This window comes from Sander vitreus, chromosome 20, assembly GCF_031162955.1.
Source record: "Sander vitreus isolate 19-12246 chromosome 20, sanVit1, whole genome shotgun sequence".
Taxonomy (NCBI): domain Eukaryota; kingdom Metazoa; phylum Chordata; class Actinopteri; order Perciformes; family Percidae; genus Sander; species Sander vitreus.
The window spans coordinates 5,971,137-5,993,385 of NC_135874.1; the positions used below are offsets into that span (position 1 = coordinate 5,971,137).

Consider the following 22,249-nt stretch of genomic DNA (forward strand, 5'->3'; position numbering starts at 1 on the left):
TAGTTTGTGAAAATTTTAAACATTTAAACATTAAAAAGATATGGGGACAGGTTAAAATACCTTAAAGCATTATATTTCATTTAATAGTTGACAAATAATTGATTATTTGATTAATCTTTGCAGCATTACGTGGCCGGGTTGGCTCAGTTGGTAGAGCAGGCGCACATATACTCAGAGGGTTATGCCTCGACGCAGAGGTCCAGGGTTCGAATCCGACCTGTGACAATTTCCTGAATGTCTTCCCCCCCCTCTCTCCCCTTTCTCACCTAGCTGTCCTGTCAAAATTTAAAGGCGGAAAAGCCAAAAATGTGCAGAATCACATGTAATATAATGGTGGATTCTTAAGAAATAGCACCTTGACTTTAAATAAAACTATAACTAATAAAAACAACAATAAAATTCTTGACACACTGAGGATCAACGGCTTAAAAGTACAAAAAAAAAGAAATCTTGTGAGCTGCATCGGTATGAACACATTCTATGCACCTTAGCTAACTAAGTGATGTTCTTAGCACCGTGTTACAGGTTGAGGAGTAGTTAGAGGAGACTTACCATCACCCTCAGAGGGGACGTGAGTCTCCATGGTGGGTGTGGGCTTGGAGCCATCGTCTGGGTTGAGGGTGAGAAAGAAACGGAAAGAGACTACCATTATTGAGGTTAATACAATCTACTCTCCAGAACTGTTGAATGGTTGGGATTTGCACATGGCCCGGCCAAGACAGATAGAAAAACAGACAGAGAAGAGACAGATTGAATGATAGAACAGCCACCCACATGTGGCTTTACATCTCTCTCACACGTCAACGAATCAACTCCTCACACTGACACTCTTAACATGATCAAGCTGCACATTTAGCACACTCCCTCACCATCGTACTGTAAACCACATACACATTCGCATACACACATAAACACGCACGCACGCACGCACACACACACACACACACACACACACACACACACACACACGCACACATACGCTCACATGAGGAGACCCTCCCCAGTCATTGCATGAGTGCAGTGCAGGTGTAGCAACTAATCCAAGCACAGAGGTGAACGGACCTCTGAACAATTGAAGGAGTGTGAACTTCCTTATTCTTGATTGTCAAAATAATGTTCGGTCCGTCGTTCGATTGGTTGGTCCACCCGACACGCTGGTTCGCTAATCTCAAAAAGCAGCCAGACTGCGCTGACATTTGGCAGTGATACTGATGGTCTCCTGAGGACTGTGGTGATGGTCTGATCATTATTCTGGCTCCATCGTCACATTGGTCCATGTTTGTCCCCCATTCCTCTATTGCCACAGTCAACTATTTGTAGGTCATGGCTCCATTTGTACAGTAGAAATATAAAATTGTTTAGGCTTCATCCTTCCATCTTTATCCGCTTATCCGGGGTCGGGTGGCGGGGGCAGCAGCTCCAGCAGGGGACCCCAAACTTCCCTTTCCCGAGCCACATTAACCAGCTCCGACTGGGGGATCCCGAGGCGTTCCCAGGCCAGGTTGGAGATATAATCTCTCCACCTAGTAGGGTCTTCCACGAGGCCTCCTCCCAGCTGAATCTTTGGATCACCTCCCTAGGGAGGCGCCCAGGGGGCATCCTTACCAGATGCCCAAACCACCTGAGCTGGCTCCTTTCCATGCAAAGGAGCTTTCCAAGCTTTTTTCAGCTGCCCTTACAAAGTATGTACTGTTGCATGCAGTATGGATACAACTTTGACCCTCTTGCTCATATATGCTGCGCAAAGGATTGTGGGTCTGAATAGCCAGAAAAGCTTGCTGACTTGCATACGCAAAATTTGACCAGATGCAGTAGGACATCCTGGTATTTTTGGCATACTGCATTTGACATACTCTGTATGGGGACATCATCCATCTTTCTCTGGCATACTAAATACTAAGTAGTATATCAGGTAACCTTCCAGATTTGTTCCTCGCACATGCAGCATTAGCTCAATATTGACTCTTAAAAAAAGCACCAACAAGCGTTCTAACAGTAATATAGTGTTTCTCAGTTGGATTTGGCCACATGCGAACCATATAACTTAATAACCACATAGTGTATAGCCACTAGCATTATTAAAGATTACTGTATAATCATAGATACATCATAGATTCATAGATGTTTCTTTGCTCTCGGGCTGAATAAACTGTCAGACTCTTTCTTTTATCGTCAGTTATTTTAAACGCTGGATGCCTTTAGGGGAAAAAACATCATTATTTGATAAGTATTTATTTAGAATTTTCAAACTATAGAGTACTCTTCATACATGTTCTCCTTTTGGCAACCAAAACTGTTTTACAAGTTATTATGAAGTGATATGTGGTGCTCTTAATCTTTTTCCTTAAAATATGTATCACTGGAATCTCATATTGATAAAAATGAGGTGGTTACAAACCATACTGAACAGCATAATCTCACTGTCCTAACATATTTCACAGTTATAATACTGTTTGATAAAGAAAATACCTATATAAAAGCAGAATTTACAAATACATTCCTTTGTACCCTACATTTTTGAGTTACTATCTTTTTTTCCTAGTGCAGTCTAAATAAAATATTCTGACCTGTTTAAGAGAGTGATAAGTTGTAATGGCTCTTACTGTATAGAAAGCTGTGAATTCAGCTCCCTAGAATACTCACCCATGTGCAGTTTTGTAGCTTCTGGAACATTCCTTAGGAAATAATTTGATCAAAAGCAAACCACAGAGAACTGGAGTCATTCTACAAACACTAAAGTAAATCCTTTAATCAGACGGCTTGACAGCAAACCGAAAGACTCGAGGTCAACCTGACCTGATCTGGTCAAACTGTGAATAAAATACAACAGTTACTACTTTGGTCTCAAACAAGTGCAAACCTGGGTCAAACACTAGTCAGAAAGATGCACCAGCATTTCTTTGATTTCATTTTCTTTTTTTTACACTTTCTGAACTTTCCAAATGTAAACGCACTGATGATACTGAGCATGGTAAAACAAATTCTGTAACTTACAGTATTTGTCAGTTACTGTTTGATCCAGGTCTGGACTGTGAGCTACAAACTGAGAGGGGAAAAAACAATGAATGGAAGCATCGACAGCAAACCCTTACCTCGACTATCACCTCCACAACAGCTCTCTACTGTGTATCACACCCTCGGGGCTTTGAAACAACTTACAGTGCTAAGCATAAGTGAATACACCCATGCTAAAGTTGACTAAAAAGAGGAATCAAAAAAATCATCTTTTGGAAATTGATCTTAATGCCTTAATTTAAAAAATGCCAAAAAGCCAACCTTTAGGGACACCAGTTATCTTTGTGAATGAATAATGTATCGTAAATAATTAAATGTTCTTCCTTAAAATACAGGGGGCATAAGTAATTACACCACTATGTTAAATTCCCATAGAGGCAGGCAGATGTTTATTTTTAAAGACCAGTTATTTCATGGATCCAGGATACTATGATCCTGATAAAGTTCCCTTGGAATTAAAATAGCCCCACATCATCACATCCCCTTCACCATACCTAGAGATTGGCATGGGGTACTTTCCATAAGATCATCTCTCAATGCAAATCAAACCAGCTATTAGGCTAACTGAAATAAAACCATGCCATTCTCTAGGTATGGTGAAGGGTATGTCCTGATGTGGGGCTATTGTAATTCCAAGGGAACTTTATCAGGATGCATAGTATCCTGGATCCATGAAATAACTGGCCTTTAAAAAATAAATTTTAAAATTTAACATAGGGGTGTACTGACGTATGCCCCCTGTATTTTAAGGAAGAACATTTATTTATTTATGATACTTTTTTTTAAATTTTTTAATTTAACCTTTATTTAACCAGGTTGAGAACAGGTTCTCATTTGCAACGGCGACCTGGCCAAGAAAAGCGTTGGCGTGCAAGAAAACAAATAGTTTCACATTCAATACAGTACAAGAACACAGAATACAATATGCTACATAAAGTGCAGAATAAGTGGGCAGTTAAAAATGCCAGCACGTAGTGAGGTGTAAGTAAGTCAATGGATATGCAATATACATGAACAGAGAGTCTATATCACTGCTGAGATGGTGTAAAGAGTCAAAAAAGATAGTGGTATAGTTAGTGAGGTAGATCAGTTATAACACAATGTATATGAATAGACAGTCTAGATAAATGCTGAGGTGTAGTGAAGAGTCAATATACAGTTAGTGCACGTTGTGGTCTATTAAGTGATGTAGATCAGTAATAACACAGTAATCAGTCTATATAAATGCTGGATGTAGAGAAGAGACAATATACAGTTAGTGCAAATGGTGGTCTAGGTAGTTATGAAGATCAGTAATAACACAGTATACAAGAATAGATAGACTGTACGAATGCTGAAATGTAGTAAAGAGTCAATATAGTCTATATATTTAGTTATTGCAAAATTGTGTGACAACAAAGGTGTTATAAGGGGCTCTGGTCACAAATGTAAGGCACTGTGGTAGATAACATCCAGTTTTTTAAGGAGAGAGTTTGAGGCAGTTCTGTGTATATATATATACACACAAATTATTTATTCACAAAGAAAATTGATGTCCTTAAAGGTTGGAATTTTCTCATTTTTTGAATTAAGGCATTAAGATCAATTTCCAAAAGATGATTTTTTTTATTCCTCTTTTTAGTCAACTTTAGCATGGGTGTATTCACAAGTGCTTTATAATGGAGACACCCTGAGAGACGGCCTATGTTTCCTCAGTTTAAAAAAAAAAAGTATAACATTTTTTATTTGTAGTGAGCTTTCTGAAGCAGAGTAGCTGTTTGTCTATGATGCAAGCATGCAAATCTTTGCATTATGCGTCGGAATCAGACAGGGCCGCAAAGCAATATTTACTGAATATCGAGTACAGCCTCTTTTAAAGTACCGAAAGTGAAAGTACTTATTAATCAGAATGGGTCAGAATAATGCATATTATATTATTGGATTATAGTTATTGATGCATGAATGTGTTCATCACTTTATTGTGTATAGTTTTTATCTGAATCTATAATAATATAGCTTAAATTAATTTGCTGATTATATTTTGTACTAGGGATCTGAATCTGCAAAGTAACTACTGTAGTAACTAAGGGTGTTAAATAAATGTAGCGGAGTATAAATATAAAGTAGCATTGAATGGAAATACTCAAGTGAAGTACCTCAAAATTGTACTTAAGTTCAGTACTTCAGTAATGTACTTAGTTACTTTCCATCACTGGTTTTACTTAAATACTTTAATAACTTTGATGAAACTAGAGGAAAACTGTAGAACTACTAGTCATTTGTTAACATTTTGGCATATTTTACAGTTTCAGCAGATGCAATATTTACAAAGACATAACTGGAGCAAAACCAGTGATGTTTTTGTAGCGTACAGTAGTGTCACTGATGCATTTACTGAAGGAATCCCTGAGGATTAGTTAGGCTGTAGTATCTGTGTCTAAGGCGTCATATATACTCTATTTATTCTTTAAGTATGAAGACCATTTTAATTCAAATCCCCTTACAATTGTGAAACATCAGCCGTGTACCTTTTGTGCCCTGCACAAATACGGACTTTGCACAGATTAGATGGAACAAAATCAGGTCAAAAGACATTTTGCTCTCTTTCTGCCTCTTTCATACAAATACAAACTCTCACACGCATGCACACACAAACTTACAGCAGATCTCAACTCACCTTTTCTACCAGAGTTCGGTGGCCCGGGTGGTCTATCAGTTACTGACCCTGTAGAGAAAAGAAAACACATGACATTTACAAAGACTAGACAGCAGCAACAACTCCTGGGGGACATTTAGAGAATTTGATTCCAAAATGCTGTTCATCCATCCTAGAAACGTAGAATATCCACCTTAATGCAAATAAATTATTTTGCAAGAGCTTGAGTCACTTAATAGCTATCTTATGATTTGGGATTCAACATGATTGTTCCAACCTAACACAGGCCAACAGAAAAACACCACTCCCACATATTGCCCAACCCCCAGACGTCTTGACTTGGCGTTAGACGCACGCGGACGTTTATCAAAGTTTGATGAGTAACATTCTGTTAGTACTGATAGCAGGCAGACATTAAAACATTAGGTCTTTTTGTCTTTTTATCTTAATTCCGACCGATGCAAACCTGAGTGATCTGCACCATCTGTGAAATAATTGTAAAAAGTTGTACGTTTCCAGATATCATTCTTGTTTGGTTCATGCAGGTAGTCGGTTTCATGCATGGATGCACGGAGGAGAAGAGCAAAATTAGACAATCGATTACGATAACAAGGCAAAGGTGAGAAATTTGAAAGTGAAAGCAACTGGAAGGAAATTTACTACCTGACAATCCACTTGTCCCAGCATGAGTTTCCATAAATTCACGGAAGTTTCCTGCAAATGTATGTGAGATGATTGATTTGGGTCGTAGTGTACATGGGCGTCTGAGCATGTCAGTGAAGGTTATTTGTTGTCATGTGAGAGGGAAGGAGAGTTGGGCATGTTCAACTGTAGCAGCTGTATACAGTTTCAGTTTTATTGTGCCCAGATTCTGGTCCCAGTGTGCATACATACCTTTGCAAGAAACAAAGAAGATATTGGATCGTATGCAGGACAGAAAGGAGGCAGGTAGAGATTGTGTTGTGCCATAAGCTACATTTCAGCTTTTCATTTAGAGTTTATTTAAACCTGTGCATCTGAAATAATTTCTTCCGTTGAGTGCTGGAAATTTTACAGTTGTAGAAGTTCAGATCTCACAGCACACCAAATCTCGGTTATTCTTAATTTCTGCATGAGATACATGTAAGATTCCCCTTGGAGTGGTGCTGATTTATGATTTCTTTTTTTTTTATTGGTTAATCTGCTGATTTTCTGCTAGATAGTCTATATCAAAAGTAATGAAATACAGCCATCACAACTTCACAGAGCTCAAAATGATGTCTTCAGAGTGGTTAATTTATCTTTTTGCGCAATGGTCCAAAAACCCAAAGATATTTTCATTTACTGTCGTACGTATATGAAACAAAAAATGTAGCGTATCCTCAAATTTAAGAAGTTTGATCCAGAAGGCGTTTTTGCGTTTTTACTTGAAAAATGACTGAAACAATTTATCAATAATCAAAATAGTTGCCAGTTAAGTTCTTTCCATCGACTAATAGATCAGTGTATTGGCAGCCAGTGTCTTAATGGGCTCTTGATGAGCAAAATATCGCCGCCATCAGTGGATTGATAGTCTTATGCTTCAGTCATAAGACAGGACTAGATGGTACAATGAACTGTGTTAACTTGCTGTCCAGTTAGCGACAGAGACTGCAAGTAGTTTCTCTGCCATGAAGCCTCCAGCGCCATCTTTTTCGAGTGGACACACAACATTATTTGCTGTGCCACTTTCTGGTGTGGACAGTACATTTGACAGATTTTGAAAATCCCTGAGCAAGTCATGAACGAGCTGCCTGGCTGTTTTCCCCAAATACCTGAACACAGCGGGGTCCTGTTGTGCACAGAAGAGTCATTCTCTAGATACAATGAATTGTTTTGTCCAAAAAAAAGCTTTATCTGCAAAAACAAACAAACATTTGTAAAAAGAATAACCTGACTCTGAACTTCTACTATGCCTTAGGACAGTATGCATTTATAAATGGGAAAAGCAGTGTAGTTTTCTTGTTTTAATATGGATACGTAACCATTATCCATTTGTGAAATTTACTGATTCTAGCCAAAGGAATGAAACTCAGCAGGTGCCAAGGGGAACCATACAGGTGATTAGTGGCAAAAGTGGGAAATACAGAGAAACGAGAAGGCAGAGAGAGTACGATAAGGAAATTGAGAGAGGAAAAGACCGAGAGAGAGCGGGAAGCCTCTTGCCGTATGTTGAGCAGCTTCAGAGGGGCATGCGACCGCTCTCACCACACTCTCCACACACAATTTGCACCATATGCTCTAGTGGCTGTGCAATCCAATTCTGGCAAAGACCCCTGTGTATTATCTTCTGAGGGAAAATGATGGTGATTATCATAAAGTGTTCCCATCCAAGATGAGTGTGCAGAGCCGCGCTCCCGCTCTCTCTCTCTCCTCCGACCTCCTGAGAGCAGTTAGTTGAGGGGGAGGGAGGGCTGGGAGTCCCCTGGATGTATGGCCATTAGCCTTCTCGTTGACCTTGCACCTGCTATACGCCTCGTGACATGTAATACACATGTGCCCAAAGTATGGCAAGACAGAGTCTCTTTAACTGTAACCCAAAGGCTGTGTTCACTCATTATCCTTCCTCAGCAAAGTCATTTATTTCAGATGTAGGGTCAGTTCACTGATAATTTACTCAATTTAAGTTCTACCTTGAATGTACTATATATTTTCTTCTCAGTCTTCTCTTGGATAAGAAACTGAAGCCTATGAATGACAAAGTCACCAGAAGTTACCCAAAGTTATTTGGCTCGGTCCCCAGAGGCTTCCAAGCACTCTTGGCTCCAAGATCCTACAAATGCAGCCACCGTTGAAAAAACCTTAAAATGCTTGTTATGCTCCTTCTCCACCCTAATAAACAATTGTCAGGAAACATCCAACCCATCTACTGGAGCTTTAGTCATACGACCATTACTCTGAAGTTGAGTTGCCGTGGTTGCACAAATAACTAAGACTCTCATCACTAATGTGCACAGAACTAAAAGCAGGACAGATGCAAGCTGTGTTGCAAACGTTTTAGGATTCTTTTGAAAAGCTCTGGGCGTTTCATCCACAGGTTGCCAGGCTGGTTCCCCCCCCGCCCCCAGTACCTGAACACACCGGGGTCCTGTTGTGCACAGAGGAGCCACTCACTGGCTTGCCGTCACTGGTGACACACCAGCAGTAACCTGTCAAAGTATGGCACTGGACCTGCAGAGGCAAAAAGGTAAACCACACCAATAGCTTTGTAATGTACATGATTGTTGTTAGGGTAAATACAGCAAAAGCTGAAGAGTACAATCAAATGTTTCTGTCAGCAACGTGCAGCTGATCTCTTGGATGATGTGAATAGGGCTGGGTATTGTTCAAAAGTTTTCGACACCTGTACCGATACTAATAGCGGGATTTTGATACCGGTTCCAGCTCCAACTAGGTGAGCCTCTGTGTAACGTAGAGTTTTTTTCCTGCGATTCTTTTCGACGTGTACTGTTAGACTAGCCTGGCTCCGCCCTCCTATGCCCTCCTGCTCAATTTTCATTTTCCTTCAGTACTCCGTCTGGGTTTGCGGTATATTCTTGGGTTTTCTCCGGTCAAATCTTTACCGGTCCAATCAGCGAACAGAGGGAGTGGCTGAGAACGATGACGTTGAGGTCGTGCGGTAGTTTGAGTTGTAGTTCCGTAATGGCGGCGGAGAAAGATGCGAGCGAAGCCATTCGGTCCGTTGTGGCAACGTTGCCGAATATCCAGAAGTTAAAGCCCGAGCAAGAACAATCTTTGCTGAGTTGTGTTGGTGGCCATGATGTTGTGGCCCTCCTCCCCACGGGGTTCGGGAAAAGTTAGATTTTCCAGCTCGCTCCTTTAATGGTGAAGGAGTTGGCTAAGGCGAACATTAGCGATTGGTTATGGCAGGTCCAGAGTGGCTCTGGGCAGATCCAATAGTTTTAAACTTCAACAGAGTACCCGCCTTCAAGGAAGTTAACACTTGTCAATGGAGAGTGGCCAGACTCTCTGTACAAATGAAATGTACCAGAGTCTGGTAGGACCAGGCTACTGTTATACAGCCAACCACAGCATTGTTAGATCTTGGTAGAAGCATGCTGCATGCTTATTGGCTCACTGACGCTGAAGAGATTTACTCCTTGGGTATTGACATTTGGTACTGAATGACGAGGCATTTGTCAATACTCAATACTAAGGAGGCAATTCAGTCGGTGCCTAAAAAGTATCTATTTCAGTACCCAGCCCTAGATGTCAAGGAGATGGTTCACAAGAACTTGAGAGAAAGTGAAAGTAAGAGCAGAGTGAAAAACATGAAGGGGAAACATATGTGGAGGAAGCGAGACAGACCTGCGCAAATGTTCCATCCTCGTTGCATTCTGGGATAAACATGGTGTTCTGAGGTCTCCTGCCTTGCTCCAGAGCCTGGTTCCTCTCAACGCGACACTTGGACTGACCTGCATCTGTAACAGATTGACAGGACAGCCTGCTCTCATACACTGTGTACAAACCTCCAGCACTGGTGCTGTTGTTTTTTTTGTTTTTTTTTACTGACGACATGTGTTCTTTGTCCTCAACACTCTGTTCACACCTGGGAGCTGAACAGTACAACCACAGTCTACTACTGTTGGCCACAAAGCGCCGTCTGACATTTCAGTGCATTGCTTTAGGATACCTTTTTTAAATAGATGTACAGTAAGATGAGCATTATTTATTGTTTTTGTTCCGTCAGAAAAGTTTTTTTTCCAGTCACTTATGAGATGTATTTCCAACTTTAAAGGGTAACTTCGGGTCTTTTCAACCGGTTTTTGTGTGTAAGTGACTGTTTGGAACAAGAATCTTTGGCATTGGTCCAGTATTAAGGTAGAACGCGGTGACCAGCAGCCGCTAACTGGGCTGCAATGTAATGCAAACTAGCATTTTCAACTTCATCCACTAAAAGTGATGTTTCTGCCACTGACAGGCTCATATTGTTATTCTAGGGAAAGGATCCCTACAGAGAGAGACCTTTTTTTAAGAGTAAAATCATCTTTGTTTTTCGCTAAACCCACCAGACTCAATTTAAATAAACAATACTTTTAGCGTGTATAAAGCCAACATATTTTCACATGTAAATCGGAAAACTATGTGTTTGTTTCAACCAAAACTAGAGTTGTGATGGTTGGAAAGACAAACCAAAATGGGTTTCTCATAGTTTTATTTTGTGTCTGTCGACTTTGAACGAAGTGTATTTTACGATGATAAAATTACTGTTTATTTACATGGAGTCTGTTGGGTTTGGCGATAGCAATGTTTTTATGCAAAAAAAAAAAAAAAGGGAACTTACTCTTTAACAGAAAGTCTATCTCTGTAGGAATCAGACACTTGAAACAATAATCTGAGCAAGTCAAACACAAGCACTTTTGTGGACGTAAATTGAAGGTACACATTTGCCCTATAATTTACATTGTAGCTTGTTTCACGGCTGCCGACTGTAGCGCTCTTGCTTAATGCTGGACCAATTTCAAAGATGGTTCAAAAAACTGTTGAGTTACCCTTTAAGTTATGAGTTTTATTTCCAACCTTAAGGCTATTTTTCTTTCCTGATGACGAGCAGTTGTAACGAGTTTTTAGCACAGGGCAAGCTAAAACTGATTCTTACAAACATTTTTCACTGCAGATGCATTAAGCCCAGTCGAGTCACAAGACCTTTTTATTACACTGTTCGAAGGATGCTAAAACAACACATTTCTCGACACTGACCACTACCAGTGCCAGAGGCAGGCTGTGAGCGCCACATTGTTAGCGCTGAGGAGTGATATTTTGAAATGTCAGTGGAAACTGAGCCTGTGTTCCTGCAGCTCTGATGAGCCAGACCTTGCTCTCAGAGGACACAGATGGAAGTAGCTAAAAGGTCAGACACTGAAGTGGGCTCCACAACAGCTGGTCACTGGTTCAAAAAATCCCGTCAGCACCTACTGTTTTTATTGCACTCGCGGCTCCTGCAGAGTCTAGCTCCATGTTCAACTGTTTGTGTGTACACATTCGCACCGGGGAGCTGACCAGTGCGACCGCAGTCCTCCACTTTTGGCAAACGTTCTCCACTGGAGAAATAAAAGTTTAATAAAAGTTGTCTCTGGAACCTGAAAGGAGACAGACATCTTGTCTCCTCCAGAGTCAAAGACCGACAGAGCCAGAACTGGGTGATGAAGTCACCGAGAAGGACAGACACGGTTACATGAATTTATAAACGTGGACTTTGACTGAGAGTATATTTTACGTTAGAAACCAGTCTCATTAGACATTGGACAAGCGAAAAACAGTTCAATGTCCCACTGAAGACCCCAACAAATCATTTGAATAAGTCTGATTTATGGAAATGTTAGCGGTTTGTTGCTCTTGTATTTCGTCAAGCTTGTCTGTGCTTGTTAGCTGTGACAGGGCAGCAAAGTGTGCACATCCAAAGGTTTGTTTCTTTGTTGTGTTTATGTCGCAAGGCTATATTTGATTGACTGCAAAACACTAAAATACATATCCTGACTGAAACAAACAGTACTTTCTCATCGTCATGTTAGATATTTTGAATAATGAGCTGGTTCTCGATGTGTTGATTCTACCCAGGTTGTTTATTCACAGCTAAATAATAAATACACAGGCCTGCCTGTTGCAGTGGTGGAATGTAACTAAGTACATTTACTCAAGTACTGTACTTAAGTACAAATTTGAGGTACTTGTACTTTACTTGAGTCCTTTCTTTTCATGCCACTCACTACTTCTACTCTGCTACAGTTCAGAGAGAAATATTGTACTTTTTTTACTGCACTACATTCATCTGACAGCTTTAGGTACTTTACAAATTAGGGTTTTTGCACGCAAAACTAGGACTGGGCGTCGAGAACAGATTCCTACTTGGAATCGTTTAAAAAATTACGATTCCAGTAGAATCGTTTCTTTATTGGAATCACTTGGAATCGTTTAGAGGATTTGGTTTCAAATCCGATCATCACTTCCCAATTTAATATGAGCAAGTTTTGGTTTCCGTAGCGGCCAGGCGCTTGTTGTGTTGCAGCCATGGAGCTCAGTAAGCAGCGCTCTAGTGTGGCTTTATTTGACATTGAAAAAGCTGTAAAACTGCAACCCACCATTGAATCAAAAATAAAACTTTCCACTTATTTGTGAAAATAGGCATGTGACCCGTTTCAACTCCACCCCTGATCGAGAATCGATAAGAACCGGAATCAAAAGGAAGAATCGGAATTGGAATCAGAATTGTGAAAATCCAAACGATGCCCAACCCTACACAAAACACATGTAGTTGATAAAATACGATGGTTTATTGTAAACTAAAACTAACCCAACAATATGACGGCCTACAAGTCCAGCTGAAATGATCAGCCGATTAAACACTTAGTTGATTGACAGAACTGTTTGGATCGTTTCCAGTTTCTAAAATGTGAGAATTTACTGCATTGAGTACTTTTACTTTTGATACTTTAGGTACATTTTCCTGATGATACTTACATACTTTTACTAAAGGAACATTTTCAATGCAGGACTTTTACTTGTTCGTGTTTGTTTGTTGTACCTGCAAATAACATCTCTTGTAGTCAAATGTATCTGTTGTGTTTATTTTGAATCTCACGCACACCTCACTAAGCCTTGGCCAGTCTTTGCCATTGTGAACAAGGATTGGCTCATGATCTGCCTGCCTCAATAAAGCAGCAGTTACATTACAACAATACAGGCCTGCCACATATACACACACTGTGTGAGCTTTGCCCAGCACTCCTTTCCTTGGCACACAGCTGGTATTATGGAACAAAACCGTATTACCATATAGAGGGAACAAAATTCACTCCAAAAATGGATTTGGTTGGGAAGGCTGTTTTCCTAATAGAAAAAAAAAGGGGGGAGGGGGGTGTCCAACCTTGACTCTAGACCTATCAATCTCTGCTGTTGTTGAGTGGCTGGCAGACAGACACTGAGGAACTGTGTGATTCCGGTCTGTAAAAACTTACACGCTTACAGAGAGGCGGAAAATGAAAGACATCTTCTGTTCAGTTCCACTTTTTTTCCCAAACTGTCTGGTGTACTCAACATCTTGAACATGCTCTCTGAATCCCAAGGAAATCAATGGTATTCTTCAGCTTTCTAGGTTTACAATATACTCTTAGAATGATGATTAGGTTATATTAGGTACGGAATTATTTCAGCATTTTTGGCGTCTGTTCTTGGCAAAACAGAACAATCTGCTACCTCCTCATAACCCCTCCCTGTTTGTAGTGCTGTTGGTGAAATTCAGATGTGTTTAGTGTCCTTACCTTTGAGCTCCAGGTCTCTCGCCTCAGATGTGGATGTTGGTGCTGGAGCCACCGGCAACTGATCGATTTTCACCCAGTTTTTACCTGAAACACAAATACGTCACGCAAAGCTCTGTGGAGTCACGTCATGGTTAAAGGAACACGCCGACTTATTGGGACTTTAGCTTATTCACCATATCCCCCAGAGTTAGACAAGTCCATACATACCCTTCTCATCTCCGTGCGTGTCGTAACTCTGTCTGACGCCCCCACCGCTAGCCTAGCTTAGCACGGATCCTGGAGGTAATCGGCTCCATCTAGCCTACTCCTCCCAATAAGTGACAAAATAAAGCCAACATTTTCTTATTTACATGTTGTGATTTGTATAGTTACAGCTTGTACAAATAACAAGGTCACAAGAGACACAGCCGTCTTCTAACCGTATACATACTGGGAACTATATTCTCAGAAGGCGAAGAACTGCTACTTCTGCCACTTGGGTGGAGTGATTTGCTCGCAGCACCTGAGAAGCCCCGTGGTGAGGAGCAGAGAGTTACAACGGTGCTTTTCGGGTGTTGCGCTAATCACTCCGCCCAAGTAGCAGTGCTTCGCCTTCTGAGAATAGGATCCGGGCTAAGCTAGGCTAGCGGTGGGGGCGTCAGACAGTTACGACACGCACGGAGATGAGAAGGGTATGTATGGACTTATCTAACTCTGGGGGATACGGTGAATAAGCTGAAGTCCCAATAAGTCGGCGTGTTCCTTTAGAGCATACTAAAGATAAATACTTTAGCCCATTAACTCCATGTTGTTTTTATACTTAACAGTACTGTTGATGCTTTTGTTGTATCAAATATAAAAAATCAGGAGTAGGACAGCACTTCATTGGAAGTTGTTTTATTCATGAACAGATGTTTTGGATGTCTCCAGCATGTAAACTAGCAATAATATCGTATATGTTATATGTTTTTAGGCCGATTTTCTGCAGAACCTTCCCAGACACCCTGGAGGCAGGAGCGGGCAATATGGCAATATATTTATATATACCACGTAGCTATCCCTTTTAATATCTCTGGATGTATTAGACCATGTTGAAAAATGTTGCAAATCAGTGTGCAGGACTGCGTTAATGGGAATATTGGGTTTTTTATGATTCATTAATCAATGTGATGATGGATTAGCCAAAAACACCCATTCCTTGTCTGGTTATTTTTTTTTATTAATTGTTTCTCCAGAAAATGTAAAATTGCGTAGAGTATTTTATCCATCGTTTCCCCCCCACTTGGGAGCATTTTTTTTTCATTCATCTCGGTATGTTGTAGAAATGTAAAGACTAGATTTATCTATTTTATCTCTCAAAGTTCTATTACTGTCGAGCAGTACTGCAGCTGTAAGCACAGACTGTTGAGTAAACCCTCGTCGGTGCATTCATGGAAACTCCAATAACTTCCAGTTCCAGCTGCTGACAAGAATTGTGAACGAATAAGTAGCTTCTAACGATTATTTCCAACGATCTGTCGCTTATTTTCTCAATTAATGGATTAGTTGTTTGCTCTATAAGATGTCAGAAAATGGTAAAAAGAAATGTGGATCAGTGTTTCCCAAAACCCAAGAAGACGTCCTCAAATGTCTTCTTTTGTTCACAACTCAAAGATATTCAGTTTACTGTCACAGAGGAGTGAAGAACCTAGAAAATATTCACATTTAAGAAGCTGGAATCAGAGAATTTGTATTTTTTTTTTTCAAACCGATTAATTGATTATGAAAATAGTTGACGATTCATTTAATAGTTTACAGCTTATCGATTAATCTTTGCAGCTCTAGAAATAAGACAATATGCAAACATGCACATCATGAAAATGTTAGTTTCTTGCGTTAAAAAGTGGCAGAAGACTCACAAGAGTGTCCTTGAATGCACCATGACAGATTACTCATTGCAAAAAAGGTTTCAAGTCTCTTCAAGAAGATTTCCGTAGCATACACAGACTGTAACCAGAGTTGAGTTCTCACCTCGACACCGGCCGCGGTGTGCCAGTGTCAGGGTTTTATCTTTGCAGCGCGCCCTCTGCAGTTCACAGCCGGTCTCATAGCTCCGCCCGTCTGAGCCGCACACCGGCTTCCCCTGCGTCCGCGGGCAGATGACCCCACAGTGACTGTCTCTGTCTCCGATCAGCCACTGCAATCAAAACAACAGCATACCTGAGCCAACTCTTGTTGAACATTTTTTTTTTTTTTTTAAGAAAAAAACTTAAACTTTGTGGCTGCTCAAACACCCGTTTCATAAAATCAGGCTATTCTCAAGTAGAAAACTGCATGTGAAAACCTTTCTCAAATGCATTTTTCACCCAAAGTCTCTTAAGCAATTACCAGAGTGCTGGTTGGAGCTCTGAATCCGACACACAAGATCTCATTTAGGGCAGGTATGGAGGGAAGAAGGTGGTGGAAAATGAAACGCAGCCAGAAACCAAAAAAACACAGTTTCCATCCTTCACTTGCCAACTCCTATCAGATGATCTTTTCAAAAGGATCCGCAGTAGAAATGCATGTGCGAAGCATGCATGTATACAAGAACAATTTTATTCTCCCTCTGCCTCCTTATCCCAATGCCTGACTCAAAACAAAAACCCTGTATTTTGAATAACATCACAATTGTTGCTTGGAGACAGCATTTTCTCCAAACATATAAGGAGCAATCAGACAGACCTGAACAAAGTGTAGATGGTAACAAAGCCAAACCACTGATGTCATGAATGAGCTGATGTACAACTGGATCTCATATACAAATGAATCACCAGGAGTCTAACATCTACTAAAAAGATTAACTGCATGGCAGAGTGTTTTTTCCTCTGAGAGTGCAACACTGTCATCTAAGCCTTTGCTTTCCTATTATTAATATTAATATTATTATAAAGAAGTCAGACCGCTCCAGAAACCGTCACAGCCATGCTTCTCCACCCATTCTGCCCCGTTACCACTGCCAATAAAATCATATTTTAAGTAACCGCCAGCGACACTTTTTTCCTGGACAATTTGACTTCCATAGATCAATGGACACTCATCACACTAATCTCACATAATCTGCTTTTAACTGAAGGAGTTGAGCTTAATGTGAACACTATCTGACTGTTTTACTTTTACCGTATGTTGCATACTATAAATTAGCAAAACTATTTTGTTATTTTAAACAAAAGGCACAAAATAAAATTAAAATAAAAACTCTACAGCCATACTAGACACATACTAGCAGTTCAAACTGAATGCTAAGGTATAATGTTTACCATGTCCACCATGTTAGTTTAGCATGTTAGCATGCTAACATTTGCTAATTAAACTAAATTTACAGCTGAGGGTTGAAGGGAATGCAGTTATTTGGTATTGGACAAATTCAAATTTTGAAATGAACCTCATGGTGGCGTAGATGAAAAGTCAGGCAATTCATCCTCCTGGGAAATATGAATGTCTGTACAAAGGTTTGTGCCAATCCATCCAATAGCTGTTGAGATATTTTAGTCTGGACCAAAGAGGTGGGCCAACAGACTGACCATCCCTCGAGCCACACCGCAGACTCACTCAGCCACAGTGGCAGCACACTCCCTCCTGTCATATTCTGGCTATTCTCTCTCTCTCTCTCTCTCTCTCTCTCTCTCTCTCTCTCTCTCTCTCTCTCTCTCTCTCTCTCTCTCTCTCTCTCTCTCTCTCTCTCTCTCTGTCCCTCTCTCTCTCTCTCTCTCTCTCTCTCTCTCTCTCTCTCTCTCTCTCTCTCTCTCTCTCTCTCTCTCTCTCTCTCTCTCTCTCTCTCTCTCTCTCTCTCTCTCTCTCTCTCTCTCTCTCTCTCTTTCCCTCTCTCTCTCTCTGTCTCTCTCTCTCTCTCTCTCTCTCTCTCTCTCTCTCTCTCTCTCTCTCTCTCTCTCTCTCTCTCTCTCTCTCTCTCTCTCTCTCTCTCTCTCTCTCTCTCTCTCTCTCTCTCCCTCTCTCTCTCTCTCTGTCCCCCCTCTCTCTCTCTCTCTGTCCCCCCCCCCTCTCTCTCTCTCTCTCTCTCTCTGTCCCCCCCCCCTCTCTCTCTCTCTCTGTCTCTCTCTCTCTCTCTCTGTCCCCCCCCTCTCTCTCTCTCTCTCTGTCCCCCCCTCTCTCTCTCTCTCTCTCTCTCTCTCTCTCTCTGTTCCCCCCCCCCTCTCTCTGACGACCTAGAAACGACACAGGAGTTTAAACTTGTTAGAGCACAAATTACAAATCCAAAATGTGGTGAAGAAAATGAGACACAGGTCAGAAAGTAATCCATTTACAGTCCTTTGTGGGTTTTTTACTTTACCGATATAGTAGCTGCCAGCATTGACAGTTATGACGGTCATAAACATTGATTTTAAATACAAGCAATTTAATAAAAAAATGGAGTCCCAAATTCATGAAGTGAAAAATCTGCCAACTGGTGAGCTCATATCACCTGCGTCCAATGCAAATGAACCAGTTTGGATCATTTTAATTGATCCAAATTAATGGATTGATTAATTTTAATACTGAAACAAATGAAGTGGAATCATTTCACCCCACAGGCCAGATTTTTACAACTAAATACAACATTAGGAAGTAGGGCTGGGCAATTTATTGATATTCTATTGCTATATGAGACTTTGGATATCGTAATATGGTAATACAAGTGTTGTCTTTTCCTGGTTTTAAAGGCTGCATTACAGTAAAGTGATGTCATTTTCTGAACCTACCAGACTGATGTAACTGTTCTATTATTTGCCTTTACCCACTTAGTCATTATATCCACATTACTGATGATTATTTATCTAAAATGTCATTGTGAAAATATTAAGTGAAAGCACCAATTGTCAACCCTACAATATCGCCACAATATATAGATACAGCATATAGTGATATTTGATTTTATCCATATCGCCCAGCCCTATTAGGTAGAGTTTTTTTTCCCTGTAGATAATTGATCATGGTATTTATCATGGCTGTCAGCTCAGACAGACACTACATTATCTGTAAAGAGCAACAACAACAAAAGAGATTAGACTTTTCCTGAAATAGAAAAAGATACTGGAGCTTCAGTACCAGATCAAATCAAGAGGTGGGGTAACAGGGTGGTCCAGAGTTTAAGAAAGTGTCCTGAAACAGAAGGATCACAGGTTTAATCCCCACGTGAAACAATATATCTGTTAAAATATCCAAGTTCGGAGCACCGAGAGACTTATTTGGCTGCTTTGACTCCTCCGGTGAAATATTGATACTTCTCATAAATTGATTGATAAAAAAACAAAACTCGCGTAACAAGGTGAAAGGATATTTAAACAAACAGAAATAATACTTCAAAGGATACAATGGGACACAAATCCAACTCGCCTCCATGTAACATTATGTCGAGAACAAGGCAGACACTTTAATCAGATTTCAGCCTTGGCATCTGTTGTCGGACGGCTCAGAGCAAAACTAAATCATGATGTGATGTGACTCTTTATGAGAAAGTGCAGACAGAGAGGAAAACATAGCACATCTTTTCATTTTTAACTTGCGTGTCCTTCCCTTGGCTTTGGTGAAGGACGGGGATAATTCCAAAAATCCCCCCCCCCCCCCCCCCCAGAATAAAGAACCATGTGGCTTTTTCTTTATTTCATTATATAAGTAGAGCACTGTCTTTCTCCCTCTGTTTAAGTATACAAAGTATATGTAAACTAAGTATAAGAAAAGAAGAAAGCAGTTACATGGTTCCTTCACAGCAGAAGACTGAGCCACAGTAACGTGGATGGAAAACAGTTGGTCTACGTGATGAACTGTTCAATCAGTGAATCTGTATCCAAAGCAAGCTATTCTACAAAAAGAAAAAGTAGAAAAGAAGTGATTTATCCGGCCACTCATTCAAGTTAAGAGCCACAGAGTCTGGCCTCTGCCCACAGACTGACCCGTCCTCCCCATCCCTGACTTACAGCCTTAATGGATTCAGCCCCTCTACCTCCACTGTCATAATAAAACATTCAATCACAGATTTTAAGACGGCATTGTCCAGTAAGTGGAAATCAACACTCCTACCAAGTCTCCCACATGTAGTCATTTCTTAGTCATGCTGTTCCACCCACAGACTCGTCTCAGCCCGTAAAGGTGAAACCAGAGACTCAGAGAAAAAAAGTTTCCCAATTGCTGGTTACAGTTTCACAAAGAGCACACAAAATGCACTACACTACGTACTCCAATAAAAATAAAAAAACACTTCAAATACAAATAACACTGTTATTTGTGACATGTCGGAATAAGATTGACACCATTCTCATATCTGCCAGTTTAATATGAAGCTGGAGCCAGCAGCCGGTTAGCTTAGCATAACGACTGAAAACGGGGCACCTCTAAAGCTTACTGATTATCACGTTTATATCTCAGTTACAAAAACAGAAGCATGCTGGACTATTTCTTGGGAAAGAAACACAAGTTGGACATTGAGAGTTAAATATTGAGCTTTAGAGGCGCTTGTTGTTGTTTTTAGCTTTGGCCAGAGTCGAGCAAACGGTTTCCCCCATGTTTCCAGTCTTGGAAACAGTCTTTCTCTCTATGCTAAGCTAACTGGCTGCTAGCTGTAGCTTCATATTTAACAGACAGGTATAAGAGTGGTATCTCTTTTCTTTTGATCTAACTCGTCGAAAAAGTGGATAAGCGTGTTTCCCAAAAAAGTGGAACTATTCCTGCTAATGGCAATTGGACAATGTATTGTATGTAAAATCCTTAATTCCTTGTGCGTAACCACACTTACCAAAGGACTGTTTCAGATTAAAACAGCCAAAGCAAAAAAAAAGCCTCCTCAAGAGAATATCTAATATGAACAGAGAGAGAAAGAGAGAGGGGGGGGAAACAGAGAGAGAGAGAGAGAGAGGGGGGGGACAGAGAGAGAGAGAGGGGGCAGAGAGAGAGAGAGGGGGACAGAGAGAGAGAGAGAAAGAGAGAGAGGGGGACAGAGAGAGAGAGGGGGGACAGAGAGAGAGAGAGAGGGGGGACAGAGAGAGAGAGAGAGAGGGGGGGGACAGAGAGAGGGGGGGACAGAGAGAGAGAGAGAGAGAGAGAGAGAGGGGGGACAGAGAGAGAGAGAGGGGGAGACAGAGAGAGAGAGAGGGGGACAGAGAGAGAGAGAGGGGGGGGACAGAGAGAGAGAGAGAGAGAGAGAGAGAGAGAGAGAGAGAGAGAGAGAGACAGAGAGAGAGAGAGAGAGAGGGACAGAGAGAGAGAGAGGGACAGAGAGAGAGAGAGAGCAGAGAGAGAGAGAGAGGGACAGAGAGAGAGAGAGAGAGAGACAGAGAGAGAGAGGGGGAGAGACAGACGAGACAGAGACAGAGAGAGAGAGGGGGGGGCAGAGAGAGAGAGAGAGAGAGAGAGAGAGACAGAGAGAGAGAGAGACAGAGAGAGAGACACAGAGAGAGAGAGAGAGACAGACTGACGTTACACTATAAACCCTAATCTAATCTAATCTTCGACTCAGACTCTCTGCACTGTATCCCAGCCACCTCTCAGGTCTGATCGAGTCTTCCAACAGTTTCTACGGCACCGCTGTTTTACATGAGTTCCTCACTACTAATAAATGTGCACGTGGGTCCCATTTGAATCCTGCCAAAATAAAGTTCACTCACACCAGCAGTGAGTGACACTGAGCCTGGTTCACATGGTCTCTGAAAAACAACTCTGTTAACCAGCGGGGACAACCAGATGAGTGAGGTTTGTCTTTTCGCACCACACAAAGCAGTTTGCAGCCAATCACCCAAGTATTTGACAACATTCTTACACTTTTCTGTGGTTTCCAGCTTACCAAATTCTATCTAAAGTGTCCTGATGTGGTAAACCCCACCGATCTGGTGGCTTGAGGAGGTAAACGCTATGAGTGATTTTCAGTTACTATCTGACCCAGGTCTGTTTGACAGCAATCAGCTGCTACAGTATAAGCCAGGATGACAGGACCTGGCATTATCTCCTGAGGGAAAACAGCCCCTCCTGTTAGGGCGATAATGGCTGGGGTTGAGACCCGCCCGACATCCCATAATCAAAACCAAACAAACGCATCTAAATTAAACGTGTAACTGGAGCTATTGCTGGATCTGCCGAGGAACACGCGCTGCTCAAAATAGCATTAATTACCTAAACCTGTGGGGACAAAACTCGCTCATACTACCTTCCTGCGGATCATTATGCAACATTTTACATCATAGTGCAGGCAGCACATCAAAGATTTAGAGAGAGGCCAAAGTATTGAAGTATCGAATGCACCCCTGAGGGAAAAATCTCACTTTAACAACCGCTCAGAGGACCTTTCTTTAATTTCCAAATGGTAGAACAAGAAGAAATGCTTTTATCTTTAATGGAC

General features: G+C 41.1%; 2 protein-coding genes across 13 annotated transcripts in view; one reads left to right on the plus strand and one right to left on the minus strand.

Annotated features, from left to right (window-relative positions):
• Nucleotides 1–22,249, minus strand: part of smoc1 (SPARC related modular calcium binding 1) — a 62,614-nt gene that overhangs the window by 27,420 nt on the left and 12,945 nt on the right. For 4 of the 12 annotated variants that reach the window (XM_078277060.1, XM_078277061.1, XM_078277063.1 and 1 more), the window contains exons 2-8: nucleotides 15,916–16,081; nucleotides 13,927–14,010; nucleotides 9,977–10,089; nucleotides 8,740–8,839; nucleotides 6,314–6,364; nucleotides 5,672–5,719; nucleotides 553–642 (exon numbers count right to left, since the gene is read on the minus strand). In XM_078277060.1, coding sequence (XP_078133186.1) covers nucleotides 553–642; nucleotides 5,672–5,719; nucleotides 6,314–6,364; nucleotides 8,740–8,839; nucleotides 9,977–10,089; nucleotides 13,927–14,010; nucleotides 15,916–16,081 — 652 coding nt within the window. The remainder of the gene's footprint in view (nucleotides 1–552; nucleotides 643–5,671; nucleotides 5,720–6,313; nucleotides 6,365–8,739; nucleotides 8,840–9,976; nucleotides 10,090–13,926; nucleotides 14,011–15,915; nucleotides 16,082–22,249) is intronic. The other 8 variants (XM_078277062.1, XM_078277066.1, XM_078277068.1 and 5 more) reach the window with 3 other exon arrangements.
• ccdc177 (coiled-coil domain containing 177) overlaps nucleotides 8,767–22,249 on the plus strand; it is a 51,836-nt gene continuing 38,353 nt past the window's right edge. Inside the window, exon 1 of the transcript XR_013503627.1 lies at nucleotides 8,767–8,855. The gene's annotated coding sequence lies outside the window, so the exon portion shown is untranslated. The remainder of the gene's footprint in view (nucleotides 8,856–22,249) is intronic.